Source organism: Somniosus microcephalus, unplaced genomic scaffold, assembly GCF_052327205.1.
Source record: "Somniosus microcephalus isolate GS21.2 unplaced genomic scaffold, FLI_Smic_1.0 scaffold336, whole genome shotgun sequence".
Classification (NCBI taxonomy): Eukaryota; Metazoa; Chordata; class Chondrichthyes; order Squaliformes; family Somniosidae; genus Somniosus; species Somniosus microcephalus.
Window position 1 is genome coordinate 60,288 of NW_028225523.1, and position 18,836 is coordinate 79,123.

The window sequence follows — 18,836 nt, forward strand, 5'->3', positions numbered from 1 at the left end:
AGCATAACCTCTTGTTGGAAAGTGAATCACCATGATGACACAGTTAACAACTACGAAAGAGGAAATACCACAGTAATGGAAGCCAATTGCTTCATTGGCCCAGATTTAAATGGGAGGGCGGGAATGATCTGCACGAGCCACGAATCAGGGGATGGGAAGATGCCCCGGGCAAGGGAGATCCTAGGCTTCCTTGTGGGGCCAAGAGGAGCACTGCTGCTTCTACGAACCCACAAGGAAACATAACGTATGGTTAGGGGACGCTGCTACCCACAATTCAGCAGCCTGCACAATTTGTCTGGTGGGGAAGGCTTCACTGCTCCCTCGACATCATTGGGACCTGATCTGCATATTTAAAGCAGGACCCTGCTGCCTTCCACCGGCTGTCCTGCTCACCTGCTAAAAAGAGCAGGTTAATATCAGGACCAGGCGGGAAGGCCACGGGATCACAGGTGTAAATCGCTGCCTTTATTTTAACTGCCACCCCCCGTCCCCCGCCCACCCAAGCCCTCCGTCTGTTTTTTGGTAGGTGGGGGGAGGTAAAATCAGGGCCATTGTTTCATAGCCAACCCACAGGGTGACAGTCCTGCAGGCTGTAAATCCAGTGATAGCTGATTAAATTCTGTGATAATATTGATCAGAAAGACAAAAATCGAATTATTAGTAGATAGTGGACGTTAAATTGCAGCTACAAGAATTTCTCTTACTTAAGGATTACATCTGTCTGAAGAACTTTGAAGGAACTGATTCCAAATCTTGCCTGTGGGATGTTGCTAACCATTGCTTGAAAACATAAATCAGTCTGCCTCAATCTGTACTGTTGAGAGATTTTCCCCCTGGATGAATGCAGCTTTGTTTACTTATAGCTCTGTTAAAAAAATACAGTGTGCATTAAGAAATTTATAAAATTCAACTAAATGCGGAATTTGAATTTCATATCATCTAGGTTAAAAAGCTGCTTTGCCAACTGGAAGAGAGAGCGGAACATTATTTGCAGTTTTGTGGCGAGGAAACAAGTGCTGTAGAAAAATGGCAAAAACTTCAGCGTAACAAAGAGTAAGTACCCATTGAAAGAGATACCATATTCTAAATTTTCATTCAGCTAGAGGAATATCGGCAAATTGAGGTAAATGCACAAAGAACCAATTCTTTTTTCCTTTTGTTTCTCTTTCTCTCGGTTTCTGCCAAAGAACATTGGAATGTAGGTGCAAAAGTGTCTTTCAGCCCATGTGGCTTGATTCATCCTTTAAGGGTAAATTTTCCATGTAAATTCATGGACTGAAAATCTGGCCTGCTGTGTAATGGGCACATGATCATCTGCTCCAGTGTTCCAGTGTGCGCGCTCCGTATGTGCTGCTTTGCACTAGGAGCGCAAAAGTGGAAACTTACCACTTGGTCCACCTTTAGGAAATAATTTCGCTTCTTTATTTCTACCTTATAATAAGAAATAGGAACAGGAGTAGGCCATTTGCTCTTTGAGCCTGCTCCGCCATTCAATAAGATCATGGCTGATCTTCTACCACACGATCCTGACTTGGAAGTGTATCGCTGATCCTTCATCGTCGCTGGGTCAAAATCCTGGACCTCTCTCCCCAACAGCACTGTGGGAGTACTTCACCACACGGACTGCAGCGGTTCAAGAAGGCGGCTCAACCCCACCTTCTCAAGGGCAATTAGGGATGGGCATTAAATGCTGGCCTTGCCAGCAGCACCCACATCCCACGAACAAATTTAAAAAAAATCTCCACTTTCCTGCACTATCCCCATACCCTTAATATTCAAAAATCTGTCGATCTCTGTCTTGAATATACTCAATGACTGAGCCTCCACAGCCCTCTGGGGCAGAGAATTCCAAAGATTCACCACCCTCTGAGTGAAGAAATTTCTCCTCAACTCAGTCCTAAGTGGCCGACCTCTTATTCTGAGACTGTGACCTCTGGTTCTAGATTCCCCAACCAGGGGAAACATCCTCCCTGCATCTACCCTGTCAAACCCTGTAAGAATTTTGTATGTTTCAATGAGATCACCTCTCATTCTTCTAAACTCTAGAGAATATAGGCCTAGTTTACTCAATCTCTCCTCATAGGACAATCCCCCATCCCAGGAATCAGTCTGGTGAACCTTCGTTGCACTCCCTCTATGACAAGTATATCATTCCTTAGGTAAGGAGACCAGAAAACTGTACACAAAACCCAAGGTGTCGTCTCACCAGGGCCCTATATAATTGCAGTAAGACATCTTTACTCTTATACGCAAATCCTCTTGTAATAAAGGCCAACGTACCATTTGCTTTCCTAATTGCTTGCTGTACCTGCATGTTAACTTTCAGTAATTCGTGTACAAGGACACCCAGGTCCCTCTGAACACCAACATTTCCCAATCTCGCACCATTTAAAAAATACTTTGCTTTTCTATTTTTCCTACCAAAGTGGATAACTTCACATTTCTCCACATTTATTCCATTTGCCATGTTCTTGCCCACTTAGCCTGTCTATATCCCCTTGAAGCCTCCTTGCATCCTCCTCACAACTTACATTCCCACCCAGCTTTGTATCATCAGCTTAGCCCCGAACATCGGAGGTCCCTTGATCCTGACCTAAGTGCCCTCCGGAATCTCTGCCACTCCGTCCACTGCAGACACGTCCTTTATTCTCAATTTCAAGACCAACTCGATATGTATAAATCTTATCAACATTTTAATTGTACTTCAGGTCAATGGGATTACTTTTATCCTCTGCCAGTGAAGCCCATGAAAAAGTCTTGATGAACACGGATAAAAAACTGAGGAAAGCAAGAGTTGGGCTTATTTCAAACACGGTAGGTATGGAAGAAGATGTAGGTTAAAAATGTGGTTTGCAGGAAGTAATATTTACTTCAACAATGTGCCTGATAATCTATCAATGTTGTAGGTTAAACCGTTACTGGAAGAAGCAGCAGAAAAAGCCATGGAGCAATGGAACAGCAAAAAATCGCTCATCAACAGCATGGGTATATTCAACCCATATTTTAATGGCAGACATCCTGCTTACGAGGTATGTAACAGTCAATCAGCTGAATGTCAACTCCCCAAAATGGATGGATTAGGGTCGGGTCAGAGGTTAAAATTCAAAAAATCTGAAACTATCCACAAGGTAAGTGTCTTTAGAGTCCCTCCCCCGCGATCGGAATCGACCCCCCCCCGCGATCGGAACCAACCTCCGCGCGATCGGAACCGACCCCCGCGCGATCAGAACCGACCCCCCCGCGATCGGAACCGACCCCCCCCCCCCCCGCGATCGGAAACCGCCCCCTCCCCCACCCCCGTGATTGGACCCACCCCCCCCCCCCCCCGGTGATCGGAACCGACCCCCACGCGATCGGAACCGACCCCCGCGTGATCGGAACCGACCCCCCCCCCCCCCCCCCGCTATCCGAAAGTTTTACGAGGGCCTTAAAGGGAATAGGGAGGTGGAGAGGTAGAGGAGTTGGAGAATTCCAGACAGTCTGACCTACACAGCAGAAGTTAAAATGGCAGGGCAAAGGCTGGAAGGGTTGGTTGCACAAGAGGCTGAAGTCAGAGGAATGAAGAGTTTGGCGGAAGTAGCGTAGCTAGAGGAGGTTTCAGGGAGGTGCGAGGCCATGGAGTGATTAATGTCAGTCATTTTACATATAAGGTGTTGGGGGACTGGCAGGCAGTGCAGGTCAATAAGTATATGGGAGATAGGTGAGCAGGACTCGGTGCGGGATAGGATACGAGCAGCAGAGATTTATGGAGGGTAGAAGATTGGAGGTAAGCCAGGAAAGCTTTGGAGTATTCAAGTCTGGAAGTGATGAAAGCTTGTATGAGGCTTTCAATGGAAGATGGGCTGAGGTTGGGGAAGAGGTGGCCGATATTATTGAGATGGTCTTGATGATGGAAAGGATATGAGGTTCAAAGCTCAGCTCGGGGTCAAACAGGACCCTGAGTTTATGAACAATCTGGTTGAACCTGAGACAGTGGCTGGAAAGGGGAGTTTACATAGAAACATAGAAGATAGGAGCAGGAGTAGGCCATTCGGCCCCTCAAGCCTGTTATGGCATTTAATGAGATCATGGCTGATCATCCAAGTTTAGTACCCTGTCCCTGTCCCTGCCTTCTCCCCATATCCCTTGATCCCTTTAGCCTTAAGAAATATATCTAACTCCTTCTTGAATATATTTAATGAATTGGCCTCAACTGCCTTCTGTGGTAGAGAATTTCACAGGTTCACCACTCTCTGGGTGAAGAAATTCCTCCTCATCTCAGTCCTAAATGGCTTACCCCTTATCCTTAGACTGTGACCCCTGGTTCTGGACTCCCCTGCCATCGGGAACATTGTTCCTGCATCTAATCTGTCTAGTCCTTTTAGAATTTTATAAGTTTCAATTAGATCCCCTCTCATTCTTCTAAACTCTAGCGAATATAAGCCTAATCGACCCAATCTCTCTTCATATGTCATTCCTGCCATCCCAGGTATCAGTCTGGTGAATCTTCGCTGCACTCCCTCCATGGCAAGAACATCCTTCCTCAGATAAGGCGACCAAAACTGCACACAATACTCAAGATGTGGTCTCACCAAGGCCCTGTACAACTGCAGCAAGACATCCTTGCTCCTGTACTCGAATCCTCTCGCTATGAAGGCCAACATTTGCCTCCTTAACTGCCTGCTACACCTGCATGCTTACCTTCAGCGATTGGTGCACAATGACACCCAAGTCTCGTTGCACTTCCCCTTTTCCCAATCTATTGCCATTCAGATAATAATCTGTCTTCCTGTTTTTGCCACCAAAGTGGATAACCTCGCATTTATCCACATTATACTGCATCTGCCATGCATCTGCCCAATCACCCAACCTGTCCAAATCATACTGGAGTTTCTCACATTCTCCTCACAGCACACACGCCCGCCCAGCTTTGTGTCGTCTGCAAACTTGGAGATATTACATCTAGTTCCCTCGTCTAGATCATTCATATATATTGTGAATGGCTGGGGTCCTAGCACCGATCCCTGCGGTACCCCACTAGTCGCTGCCTGCCACTCGGAAAAAGACCCGTTTATTCCAACTCTTTGCTTCCTGCCTGCCAACCAGTACCTTACCCCCTATCCCATGTGCTTTAACTTTGCACGCCAATCTCTTATGTGGGACCTTATCGAAAACCTTCTGAAAGTCCAAATTCACCACATCCACTGGTTCTCCCTTATCTATTCTACCAGTTACATCCTCAAAAAATTCCAGTAGATTAGTCAAGCATGATTGATCTTTTGTAAATCCATGTTGACTTTGTCCGATCCTGTCACTGTTTTCCAAGTGCTCTGCTATTACATCTATATTATGGGCTCTAGCATTTTCCCCACTACCGATGTCAGGCTTACCGGTCTATAATTCCCCGTTTTCTCTCTACCACCTTTTTTAAATAGTGGGGTTACATTAGCTACCCTCCAATCCATGGGAACTATTCCAGAGTCCATAGAATTTTGGAAGATGACCAGCAATGCATCCACTATTTCTAGGGCCACTTCCTTAAGTACCCTAGGATGTAGATTATCAGGCCGTGGGGATTTATCGGCCTTCAATGCCGTCAATTTCCCTAACACCATTTCCCTACAAAAACTGATTTCATTCAATTCCTCCCTCTCATTAGACCCTATGTTCCCCGACATCTCTGGAAGGTTATTTGTGTCCTCCTTTGTGAAGACAGAACCGAAGTATGTATTTAATTGGTCTGCCCTTTCTTTGTCCCCCATTATAAATTCCCCTGATTCTGACTGCAAGGGACCTACGCTTGACTTCACCAATCTTTTTCTCTTCACATATCTATAGAAGCTTTTACAGTCAGTTTTTATGTTCCCTGCAAGCTTACTCTCATATTCTGTTTCCCCCCTCTTAATTAATCACTTTGTCCTCCTTTGCTGAGTCCTAATCTGCTCCCAATCCTCAGGTTTGCTGCTTTTCTGGCCAATTTATATGTCCTCTTTTGGATCTTATGCTATCCCTTATTTCCCTAGTTAGCCACAGTTGAGTCACCTTTTTTTTATTTTTATGCCAAACAGGGATGAACAAATTCTGTAGTTCATCCATGTGATCTTTAAATGTTTGTCATTGCCTATCCACCGTCAACCCTTTAAGTAAGATTCCCCAATCCATCCTAGCCAACTCGCGCCTCATACCATCGTAGTTTCCTTTCTTTAAATTCAGGACCCTAGTCTCCGAGTCAACTACTTCACTCTCCATTTTAATGAAGAATTCTATCATATTATGATCGCTCCTCCCCAAGGGGCCTCGCACAACAAGATTGCTAATTAATCCTTTCTCATTACAAAATACCCAGTCGAAGATGGCCTGATGTCTAGTTGGTTCCTCGACATATTGGTCCAGGAAACCATCCTGTATACACTCCAGGAATTCTTCCTCCACAGTATTGTTACTAATTTGGTTAGCCCAATCTATATGTAGATTAAAGTCAATCATGATAACTGCTCTGCCCTTATTGCACGTGTCTCTAATTTCCCGTTTAATGCCATCCCCAACCTCAGCATTACTGTTTGGGGGTCTGTATACAACTCCCACTAACGTTTTCTGCCCCTTGGTATTTCTCAGTTCTACCCATACAGATTCCACATCATCAGAGCTAATATCCTTCCTTACTATTGTGTTAATCCCCTCTTTAACTAGCAATGCTACCCCAGCTCCTTTTCCTTTTTGCCTGTCCTTCCTGAATATTGAATACCTCTGGATGTTGAATTCCCAGCCTTGGTCACCCTGGAGCCATGTCTCCGTAATTCCAATTACATCATATCCGTTTACATCTATTTGCGCAGCTAATTCATCCACCTTATTTTGGATGCTCCTCGCATTAAGACACAAAGCCTTCAGGCTTGTTTTTTTAACACTCTTAGTCCTTTTAGAATTATTATTTACTGTAGCCCTGTTTCTTTTACACCCTTGAATTCTGTGCCTTCCACTTTTGCTTTTCTCCTTCCTGTCTTTTGTTTCTATCCTTGCTTCCATTTCCTCTGTCTCCCTGCACAGGTTCCCAACCTCCTGTCATTTTAGTTTAAACCCTGCCCAACAGCACTAGCAAACACTCCCCCTAGGACATCGGTCCCAGTCCCGCCCAGGTGCAAACCATCCAGTTTTTACTGGTCCCACCTCCCTGAGAACCGGTTCCAATGTCCCAGGAATTTGAATCCCTCCCCCTTGCACCATTTCTCTAGTCACGTATTCATCTGAAATATCCTTCTATTTCTACTCTGACTAGCACGTGGCACTGGTAGCAATCCTGAGATTACTACCTTTGAGGTCCCATTTTTTAATTTACCTCCTAACTCCCTATATTCAGCTTTTAGGACGTCATCCCGTTTTTTTACCTATATCGTTGGTACCCATATGCACCACGACAACTGGTTGTTCACCCTCCCCCTCCAGAATGCCCTGCAGCCGCCCCGAGACATCCTTGACCCTTGCACCAGGGAGGCAACATACCATCCTGGAGTCTCGTTTGCGGCCGCAGAAACGCCTATCTATTCCCCTTACAATAGAATCCCCTATCACTATAGCTCTCCCACTCTTTTTACTCCTGTCCTGTGCAGCAGAACCACCCATGGTGCCAGGAAGTTGGCTGCTGCTGCCTTCCCCCGATAAGCCATCTCCCTCAACAATATCCAAAGTGGTATATCTGTTTGGGAGGGGTGTGGCCACAGGGGACCCCTGCACTACCTGCCTGCGCCTACTACTCTGCCTGGTGGTCACCCATTCCCTTCCTGCCTGTGCAGCCTTTACCTGCGGTGTGACCAACTCCCTAAACGTGCTATCCACAATGTCCTCAGCATCGCGAATGCTCCAGTATGTATCCATTCGCAGCTCCAGCACCGCAATGCGGTCTGTCAGTAGCTGCAGCTGGATACACTTCCCGCACACATGGTCGTCAGGGACACAGGAAGTGTCCCTGATTTCCCACATAGCGCAGGAGGAGCATGCCACGGGGCCGAACTGTCCTGCCATGACTTACCCTTTAATTAATTTAAATTAAATCAAATCAATACCATTAATTACACTACAATTAAATGATATACTCAAGTGCCTTTGGTTACTAGCACTCCCCGATACACAACAGAGACCTTAGAAACTATAACCACAAAAATTAAGACCTTCTAAATTTTATAAACTATTAATCTTAACTGTCAAACTATAGAGTAATATAAATACTCACCTGGCCGTACTCGCCCAATCAGCTGCTTCCTCTTGCCCGCATCACTTTTTGAATCGTGACGTGGCTCCGGAACGCCGCCGCCGGTCTGAGAGATTGGTAAGCCTCTGTAAAAAAGCTCGCGAAACTGAGTTTAAGTACTCACTTTAACGCTGCTCTCTGCTCCTCCCGACACTGGCCTCTGTAACAAAGCCCGCGAAAGTGAGTTTAAGTACTCACTGTACCGCTGCTCTCTGCTCCTCCCAACACTGGCCTCTGTAAAAAAAAAAAAAGCCCGCAAAAGTGAGTTTAAATACTCAATGTACCGCCGCTCTCTGCTCCTCCCGACACCGGCCTCTGTAAAAAAGCCCGCGAAAGTGAGTTTAAGTACTCACTGTACCGCCGCTCTCTGCTCCTCCCGACACTGGCCTCTGTAAAAAAAAAAAAATGCCCGCGAAAGTGAGTTTGTGATCAAAGTCAGTGGCTTAACACCCCACTGTTTAGCTGGAGGTACAGACTGATGTCTGACAAGGTGTCTGATATTTTATAGCTGAAACTATATACAATGCTGAAAAATGTAAAGTCTTTTCCATTTTTGAAGTGTTTTCCCACCACTCACACCTTACAGTCATTATTTTTAGCTTTTCTAATTGCCAAGTGACATAGAGTGCAGGCTGGGAGTATGCAGTATTGCAATATGCACTCCCAGTGCGCACCAGATTGACACAGTGGAATTTTTGCCCATTATTTTTCATGTGAAATAGTTAGTCTTAGAGCACTCTACATATTGTACATCTCTCATATACACACAAAGTTTGGCCATGATACCGAGAAATTCCCAGCACCAAAGATCTAGGTAAACATTTTAATTCATGCACCAGCCTCCAAACATTAGGGCAGACCTATGTGGAGAAATACTTCTGCAGGCATTAAATAATCAATTTAAAAACTATTTTTTTTAAACTAGGTATTTTTTACGAGTCTGTTTTGTTTTGCGTTATTTGCAGCTGATTGGTAACTAACCGATAAGTGATTATTTGACACTTCTGAAACCTTATTTTAGCAGTGATTCCTTTCAAAGATGTGATGTTACAGACATACACGAAAGATAAAACTTGCAATTATGAGTTAAAATACAACCATGTGATTGCTTGTATGTCTTTACAGTTAAAGCTGTATGGTATTGCATTTGGATTCCTCAAGATGCCTGACTTCACAAACTTCTTGGATGAAACTAGAAAAATAATGGAGGAGTACAAGGTATTTATGCCTTACATTCTAATCTAAGTTTGTTTTCATGTCATGATGCTGAAAATTACAAAAGAAATCAAATGAGCGTAAGTGTACAGTCCAGGAAACTGGACTGGGATCATAGCGGGGTCATGGTGGCTGGCGTAAGTCTCATCTCAAACCTGCAGAGCTGGATTCAGGAAAATTCGTGGCTGGAAAATTATAGGTAGATTTTCCATTTCTGCACTCCCTGCACATGCCCAGAGCTCAAATCATGAAATTGCACACTCCAGACCCGAGATATTCCGTCTATTAAAATTAATGATCGAAAAATCACAGACTAGGAATCAGCAATTTCCCAACGTGCACTCTGGGCATGCATCAGGAATTCCATGTCCGTCACCTTATATTCTTAAATTAATGGATGTATGTGACAGATGGCTACCTTTTTAAACAATTCCTTCAATAAAGTGCAACTTTGTCATATTGTTGGGAAGTAACCCGTAAACATTACTGTTCCTCACTAAGAATGCTGCATTTTAAAATGCTGTTGAGATTTTCAAACGTGTGTGCAGATGTTTTTAGGTGATGACTGTGTGGTGTGAAGCTAATTCTGTTGTGGGAAAGGGTGGGTGAAGATCAGGTGTGAAAAATGTGTGCGCCTGATGTTTGAGGGCTGTGGGTGCTGAATCGGCCCCAAAATGGTGTCCGAGCAGCGTGTGCACACTTCAGGCGGCGCCAGACGCCATCTTGGTGAGGGTGTTAGGGTAGCCGTTAGGAGCGTGTGCTGGAAGTATGGTAAGTAGGCAGATCGTGATGTCAATCAGCGTTCATGCGTTCAGCAGCCGAAAGGACCCCCCCCACCAGCGCTATTTTAAAGGAATCATCAAGAACTTTCAGGTAACTTGCTTTTTGATTTCTACTGGCTCTATGTAAGTTTGTGGAACTGTTTACAGCTGTCTCTAGTTATTTAAAGTTAGTGAGGTGAGAGGGAGTGGTGCTGCAAGTGGGGAAGGTCGTGCTTCTGAATTCAAGGGTTCTGGTCAGACCACTTGCTCCCAGTCATGGGTGCTCTAGTTGTCATCCCCCTTGGCCTGCAGCATGACTGGGAGATGGAGCAGAGGCAGCGACGAAGAGGTCAAGCTGCTCACAGAGAGAGGAGCAGGAGGGAGAGCAGGGCTATCAGCACGAGGCCTTGCCCACCTAGGGTTGCCGAGAACAATTCTCTTACCTCAACCTGAGGTAACGTCTGAGACGTCTGCGATTTACGAAGGAGGTACCCACAGAACTCTGCCACCTCTTGCAACCAGACCTACAGCCTCTCTCCAGGGCAAGGACAGCACTGCTAGTGGCTGTGAAGGTGAACATGGTCCTGATTTTCTTTGAGTCGGGATCCTTCCAGGCTGGAGCAGGCGACATCTGTAATACCTCCCAGTTCGCCGTCTACTGCTGCATAAGGGAGGTGACAGATGCTCTTAATGCTAGGAAAGGGAATTCATTGTCTTCTCTCTGACCAGAGAGAAGCAGGCGGAGTGAGCACGTGGCTTTGCCAGGATAACGGACTTCCCCTTGGTGCAGGGCGCCATTGACTGCACGCTCGTGGCTTTGCAGGCACCGTATCTAAATGTTGAGATGTTTTGCAACTGCAAATTCCCCATTCAACATTAGTCCCACACCTTACCTTCCCTCTGTTACTGACCATCACAGCGCCCTCTTGGCCACAATGCTGAAATAAAAGCCACCACAAAGCAAACATTCCAATCAAACTTTATAGACCCTGCATCTAACCTATCCTCTAAAGTACACGGTGTGTCAGCATCAGAGCTTGTGGCTGGGACTGTGAAATCGAGTGACGATGTTTCTTCTTCTTCTCCTTCACTCTTCTCTCCCTCTTCATATTGATCCACTGACTGGGCAGGCTGAATTTCTTGGGTGTCTGAAATGAGAAAGGCACATAGGTAGGGTTGTGGTGAGGGGAGGGAGGAAAGCAAGAGATGCATGCAGGTGAGCCTGTCCACCGCCAGTTAATGTCTGCTGGCACTGGTTATGCGGCACCTTTGCCTGCAAAAGAAAGGGTAATGTGTCATTAAGTGTGTTTGGGTGACGTGCCTGTCATGGTTGAATGGCACCGACTCCTCCAAGGAGGGGGGGCACGGTGGCATAGTGGTTAGCACTGTTGCCTCACAGCGCCAGGGACCCGGGTTCAAATCTGGCCTCGGGCGACTGTCTGTGTGGAGTTTGCACATTCTCCCTGTGTCTGCGTGGGTTTCCTCCGGGTGCTCCGGTTTCCTCCCACAGTCCAAAGATGTGCGGGTTAGGTTGATTTGGCTATGATAAATTGACCCTTAGTGTTAGGGGATTAAATACGTGGGGTTACGGGGATAGGGTGGGATATGTGTCGGTGCAGGCTCGATGGGCCGAAATGGCCTCTATCTGCACTGTGGGGATTCTGTGATTCTGTGATTCTGAGGGGTGAGGTCATGCAGGTGAGCCTGTCCCCTGCTGGTTAAGGTCTACTGGCGCCGGTTATGCAGCACCTTTTCCTGATAGAGTAAAGGAAGTGTATCAGTGAGTGTGGTGTAATGTGTTTGGGCGATGTGCCTGTCATGGTTGAATAGCTGACAGTGTGTTCAAGCTGTGAGATGTGGGTGCGAGGCTTGCAACAGTGGTAAGTGTGTGGGTGAGGTGAAGCTATGAATCAGCGGGAATCGCGGGCTGAGCGGCTGTATAAAGGCTCCCAGAGACCCAGGTAAGGCCTCAGTGCGAGAATCGGCGGGAATCGCGGGCTGAGCGGCTGTATAAAGGCTCCAGAGACCCAGGTAAGGCCTCAGTGCGAGAATCGGTGGGAATCGCGGCTGAGCGGCTGTATAAAGGCTCCAGAGACCAGGTAAGGCCTCAGTGCGAGAATCGGCGGGAATCGTGGGCTGAGCGGCTGTATAAAGGCTCCAGAGACCAGGTAAGGCCTCAGTGCGAGAATCGGCGGGAATCGCGGCTGAGCGGCTGTATAAAGGCTCCAGAGCCCAGGTAAGGCCTCAGTGCGAGAATCGGCGGGAATCGCGGGCTGAGCGGCTGTATAAAGGCTCCAGAGACCCAGGTAAGGCCTCAGTGCGAGAATCGTCGGGAATCGCGGGCTGAGCGGCTGTATAAAGGCTCCAGAGACCAGGTAAGGCCTCAGCGTGAGAATCGGCGGGAATCGCGGGCTGAGCGGCTGTATAAAGGCTCCAGAGCCCAGGTAAGGCCTCAGTGCGAGAATCGGCGGGAATCGCGGGCTGAGCGGCTGTATAAAGGCTCCAGAGACCAGGTAAGGCCTCAGCGTGAGAATCGGCGGGAATCGCGGGCTGAGCGGCTGTATAAAGGCTCCAGAGACCCAGGTAAGGCCTCAGTGCGAGAATCGGCGGGAATCGTGGGCTGAGCGGCTGTATAAAGGCTCCAGAGACCAGGTAAGGCTCTCCAGTCTCCAGTCTGGGAACTCGGAGGGAAGGAGAGAGGTGAAAAGTAATCCACGTGTGACGTCACCAGAAAGTGGGGAAGTGATTGGTTGGTAAGTATTTCTCCGTTTTTAAGCTTAAATCTCTTTGGTTTATAGTTTCTAAGGTGTGATATTCACCATCTAGGATTGGGGCAGAGGGTATTTAAGAATAATATTAATAAATTTAATTAATTACATAGAATGGGAGATCAGGTGATGTGTTGCTGCTGCAATATGTGGGAGCTGGTGGACACCATTGATGCTCACGGTGATCACATTTGCAGTAAGTGTTGGCTGCTCGAGGAATTCCGGCTCCGTGTTGAAGAGCTGGAGTCCGAGCTTCAAACACTGAGACACATCAGGGAGGGGGAGAGTTACCTGGACTCTGTGTATCACGAGGTATTCACACCAATTAGATTAATGAATTCAGATGTAGTCCGTGGCCAGGGTCAGGGTGGTCTGACTAGAAGTGAGGCAGGTACGGGGATCCAGGAGGTAGTGTTGGAGGAGCCGCAGCCCTTGCACTTGTCCAACAGGTTCGAGGCTTTTACTCCCTGTGAGGATGGGAACAGGGACTGCGGGGAGGATGAGTAACCTGGCCACAGCACCGTGGAGCGGTGGGCCATTCAAGTGGGGGGAGTTAAAAGAAATGTTGTAGTGGTAGGGGATAGTATCGTTAGGGGGATAGATAGAGTTCTTTGCAGCCAAGAGCGAGAGTCCCGAAGGCTGTGTTGCCTGCCCGGTGCTAGGGTTAAGGACATCTCCTCTGGACTGGAGAGAAACTTGGAGTGGGAGGGGGAGGATCCAGTTGTCGTGGTCCATGTTGGTACCAACGACATAGATAGGACAAGGAAGGAGGTTCTGCTGAGGGAGTTTGAGCAGCTAGGGGCCAAATTAAAATGCAGAACCACAAGGGCTGGATTATTACCTGAGCCACGAGCGAATTTGGCTAGGACAAATAAAATGAGAGAGTTAAATGCGTGGCTCAAAGACTGGTGTGGGAGAAATGGGTTTTGCTTCCTGGGACACTGGCACCAGTACTGGGGCAGGAGGGAGCTGTTTCATTGGGACGGGCTTCACTTGGCCAGTGCTGGGACTAGAGTCCTGGCAGATCATATAACTAGGGCTGTAGAGTGGGCTTTAAACTAACTAGTGGGGGGGAGGTTCCTAGAGAGCAAATAATAAAAATGACAACAGAGAAGGTCATAGACTTAGGTAGCAGTGGGGAAATTAAAAACCAGAGCGTGTCAGGAAGGGGCAGAAGGTATGGAGTAAAAGGTAAAGTAATAAAAAGGGCAAAAGCAGGAACTAAGTGTCACAAAACATCTTTGAAAGTTCTCTATCTGAATGCACGTAGCATTCGTAACAAAATAGACGAGTTAATGGCACAAATAACTACATATGGGTATGATCTTGTGGCCATTACAGAAACATGGCTGCAGGGTGACAATGCCTGGGAATTAAACATACCAGGTTATTTAACGATCAGGAAGGACAGGCAGGAAGGAAGGGGAGGTGGGGTGGCTATGTTAATAAAGGAAGGAATCACTGTAATACAGAGAAATGATATTGGGTCAAAAGATCAGGATAATGAAACAGTTTGGGTGGAGGTAAGGAATAATCAGGGGAAAAAAACACTAGTGGGCGTAGTCTATAGGCCTCCGAACAGTGGCAACACTGTTGGACGGATTATCAATCAGGAAATAGTTGAGGCTTGTAATAAGGGAACATCTATAATTATGGGGGATTTTAACTATCATATTAATTGGACAATTCAAATTGGGCAGGGCTGCCTTGAGGATGAGTTCATTGAGTGTATTAGGGATGGGTTTCTTGAGCAGTATGTAACTGAACCGACCAGGGGGCAAGCAACCTTAGATCTCGTCCTGTGTAACGAGACAGGATTAATTAAAAATGTCCTAGTAAAGGATCCCCTCGGAATGAGTGACCATAACATGGTTGAATTCCATATTCAATTAGAGGGTGAGAAGGTTGGATCTCAAACAAGCGTGCTAAGCTTGAATAAAGGAGACTATGAATGTATGAGAGCGGAATTGAGTAGAGTGGATTGGGAAAATAGATTAAAGGGTAAGACGATACATGATCAGTGGTGTACATTTAAGGAGTTATTTTACAACTTCCAAAAAATATATATTCCACTGAGAAGAAAAGGGTGTAAAAGAAAAGACAGCCATCCGTGGCTAAGTAAAGAAATTAAGGATAGTATTCGACTAAAAACAAGGGCATATAAGGTAGCCAAATCTAGTGGGAGGATAGAGGATTGGGGAAACTTTAAAAGACAGCAAAAAATAACAAAAAGATTGATTAAGAAAGGGAAGATAGATTATGAAAGTAAATTAGCAAAAAATGTAAAAACAGATAGTAAGAGTTTTTATAGTTATATAAAAAGAAAAAGGGTGGCTAAAGTAAATGTTGGTCCCTTAGAGGATGAGACCGGGAAATTAATGGTGGGAAATATGGAGATGGCAAAAACACTGAATGAATATTTTATATCAGTCTTTACAGTAGAAGACACTAAGAATATCCGAACACTGGACAAACAGGGGGCTAAAGGGGGGGAGGAGTTAAACACAGTCAAAATCACTAAGGAAATGGTACTCGGTAAAATAATGGGACTCAAGGCGGATAAATCACCTGGACCTGATGGCTTACATCCTAGGGTCTTGAGGGACGTGGCGGTAGGGATTGTGGATGCATTGGTAATAATTTTCCAAAACTCCCTGGACTCGGCAAAGGTCCCGGCAGACTGGAAAACTGCTAATGTAACACGCTTATTTAAAAAGGGCAGTAGACAGAAGGCTGGAATCCATAGACCGGTTAGCCTAACATCTGTGGTAGGTAAAATTTTGGAGTCCATTATTAAGGAGACAATAACAGGACATCTGGATAATCATAATTTAATAGGACAAAGTCAGCATGGTTTTATGAAGGGGAAGTCATGTTTGACAAATTTGCTGGAGGCACGGTGGCATAGTGGTTAGCACTGTTGCCTCACAGCGCCAGGGACCCGGGTTCGAATCCGGCCTCGGGTGACTGTCTGTGTGGAGTTTGCACATTCTCCCCGTGTTTGCATGGGTTTCCTCCGGGTGCTCCGGTTTCCTCCCACAGTCCAAAGATGTGCGGGTTAGGTTGATTGGCTATGATAAATTGACCCTTAGTGTTAGGGGGTTAAATACGTGGGGTTACGGGGATAGGGTGGGATATGTGTTGGTGTAGGGGTTACGGGGATCGGGTGGGATATGTGTCGGTGCAGACTCGATGGGCCGAAATGGCCTCTATCTGCACTGTGGGGTTTCTGTGATTTCTGTGATAACATATAGGGTGGATAAAGGGGAACCAGTGGACGTAGTGTATTTAGACTTCCAAAAGGCATTTGACAAGGTGCCACACAAAAGATTATTGCTTAAGATAAAAAATCACAGGATTGGGGGTAATATTCTGGCATGGATAGAGGATTGGCTATCTAACAGAAGGCAGAGAGTTGGGATAAATGGTTCATTCTCAGACTGGCAATCAGTAACTAGTGGTGTTCCGCAGGGGTCAGTGCTGGGTCCCCAACTCTTTACAATCTATATTAACGATTTGGAGGAGGGGACCGAGTGTAACATATCAAAGTTTGCAGATGATACTAAGATGGGAGGGAAAGTAGTGAGTGAGGAGGACATAAAAAACCTGCAAGGGGACATAGACAGGCTAAGTAAGTGGGCAGTGATTTGGCAGATGGAATACAATCCTGGAAAGTGTGAGGTTATGCACTTTGGCAGGAAAAATCATAGAGCAAGTTATTATCTTAATGGCAAGAAACTTGAAAGTACTGAAGTACAAAGGGATCTGGGGGTCCTGGTGCACGAAACTCAAAAGGTTAGTATGCAGGTGCAGCAAGTGATTAAGAAGGCCAATGGAATGTTGGCTTTCATTGCTAGGGGGATAGAATATAAAAATAGGGAGGTATTGCTTCAGTTGTACAAGGTATTGGTGAGGCCGCACCTGGAGTACTGCGTACAGTTTTGTTGTCCATACTTAAGAAAGGACATACTTGCTCTCGAGTCAGTACAAAGAAGGTTTACTCGGTTAATCCCGGGGATGAGGGGATGGACATATGAGGAGAGGTTGAGTAGATTGGGACTCTACTCATTGGAGTTCAGGAGAATGAGAGGCGATCTTATTGAAACATATAAGATTGTGAAGGCGTTGGATCGGGTGGATGCGGGGAAGATGTTCCCGATGATGGGTGAAACTAGAACTAGGGGGCATAGTCTTAGAATAAGGGGCTGCTCTTTCAAAACTGAGATGAGGAGGAACTACTTCACTCAGAGGGTGGTAGGTCCATGGAATATGCTGCCCCAAAAAGCTGTAGAAGCTACATCATTACATAAATTTAAAACAAAAATAGACAGTTTCCTAGAAGTAAAGGGAATTAAGGGTTACGGGGAGCGGGCAGGAATTTGGACATGAGTCTAGGTTCGGATCGGTCATGGCCCTGTGGGTAGCGGAGCGGGCCCAGGGGCCGTGTAGCCTGATCCTGCTCCTATTTCGTGTGTCTAATTCTGTTAAGATTCAGGAGATGGTTCTGTGATAGTGGATTGGCGGTTAGGATCAGATCAGCCATGATCTTATTGAATGGCGGAGCAGGCTCGAGGGGCCGATTGGCCTACTCCTGCTCCTATTTCTTATGTTCTTATGTTCTTATGAATAAGAGGTGTGAGTTGTGTTTGGTAGAGATTGTTGGTAGGTGAGTGATGGGCATGTGGTGCATTGAGCATTGTGTGAAGCTAATGGTGCAGATGGTGGGATATGGCTTTTGAAGATTAATTCACTAACTTTGACCACTCGTGTGAGGTCATTAAACTTCTTCCTGCACTGAGTCCAGGTCCTCAGGGCTAAACTGCTGGCAATTTACCACAGTGGCCAACTGCTCCCACTGCAGCCTGGTCTGTTGTCTGGAGGGCCTTCTGGCCCCCTGTGAAAAGTGGACCTCTCTCCTGGAGTTGACCTCCTGGACCAACGCCTCCAGTGCTGCATCCGAGAATGTTGGTGCACACTCTCTCCCCTGTTGTGCCATCATAACAAGTTTCTTCTCCAATGTCCTCCCAGCCAGTTCAATCACCTGTTGCAGGCAGAAGGCACCTCCCTTTAAGTGTTGCAGACTGCCTTTATGTAATGCAGGCAAGCTTTAATTGGAGCTTGCCTCACACGATCCTGGGCCCCTTGCTGAGCGTTCAGCCACTCAGCAGCGTGTTTAGTGCTGGGCTGAATGCTACAAACATGTAAATTAGCAGGCAGCATGAAGGCTGCGTGCTACCTGCAGTCCTCCGAACTGCCGCAGTTTGATAGTGCATCGCGATCCCTATGCCCATTTTTGGGCCTTATCCAATTTCTAGGCCTAGGACTTGTAGTAGAGCACCGAACGGTGGTAATACATGAAAAATATGATACTGGCACCCCAACACTCTTTGGTCATAGACACATCCTTACAAGGATGGAGTTCACGCCAATGCAACGAATGGTTTCTGGATATATGACCTGTGAAAGAACCTTGGCGGTGTAAAATCATAGGTAGAGTTTCTGTTTCCCCAATAGGAAGTGTACACTCTCTCCCTAGAGAGATGCACTCTACTTATCTAAGACTAGCGAACTTACGTCGCAGAGTCGAAGCTTATGTGCCCCCATGTACTCGCAAGAGTACTGCTGAAATTTGAGCAGCTAAAAGTAAGCAACCTACCTGAACAGAGCACTAGTAAGTTTCACAGTGCTTGTCCAACTGGGACACCCCTACCCATTAGGGCATTGGCTTGCATTCAAGATGGCTCCTGGGCTGGCAGTCCTTACTGAGCTGCTTTACTCTTCAACTGTATCCTTGGTTATCCATTGCCATTTCTTCCCCCAATCTCCTTTCTTCTGTTGCTTAAGATACCCTGGCTCTGATAGTGAAGA

At 46.4% G+C, this 18,836-nt stretch overlaps 1 protein-coding gene across 1 annotated transcript in view; it reads left to right on the forward strand.

Moving 5' to 3' along the window:
* The window catches only part of LOC147081822 (uncharacterized), a gene marked incomplete at its 5' end in the record, with an annotated part of 178,371 nt that overhangs the window by 50,536 nt on the left and 108,999 nt on the right, over positions 1-18,836 (forward strand). Inside the window, 4 exons of the mRNA XM_085980655.1 lie at positions 944-1,053; positions 2,709-2,814; positions 2,907-3,029; positions 9,350-9,442. Coding sequence (XP_085836781.1) covers positions 944-1,053; positions 2,709-2,814; positions 2,907-3,029; positions 9,350-9,442 — 432 coding nt within the window. The remainder of the gene's footprint in view (positions 1-943; positions 1,054-2,708; positions 2,815-2,906; positions 3,030-9,349; positions 9,443-18,836) is intronic.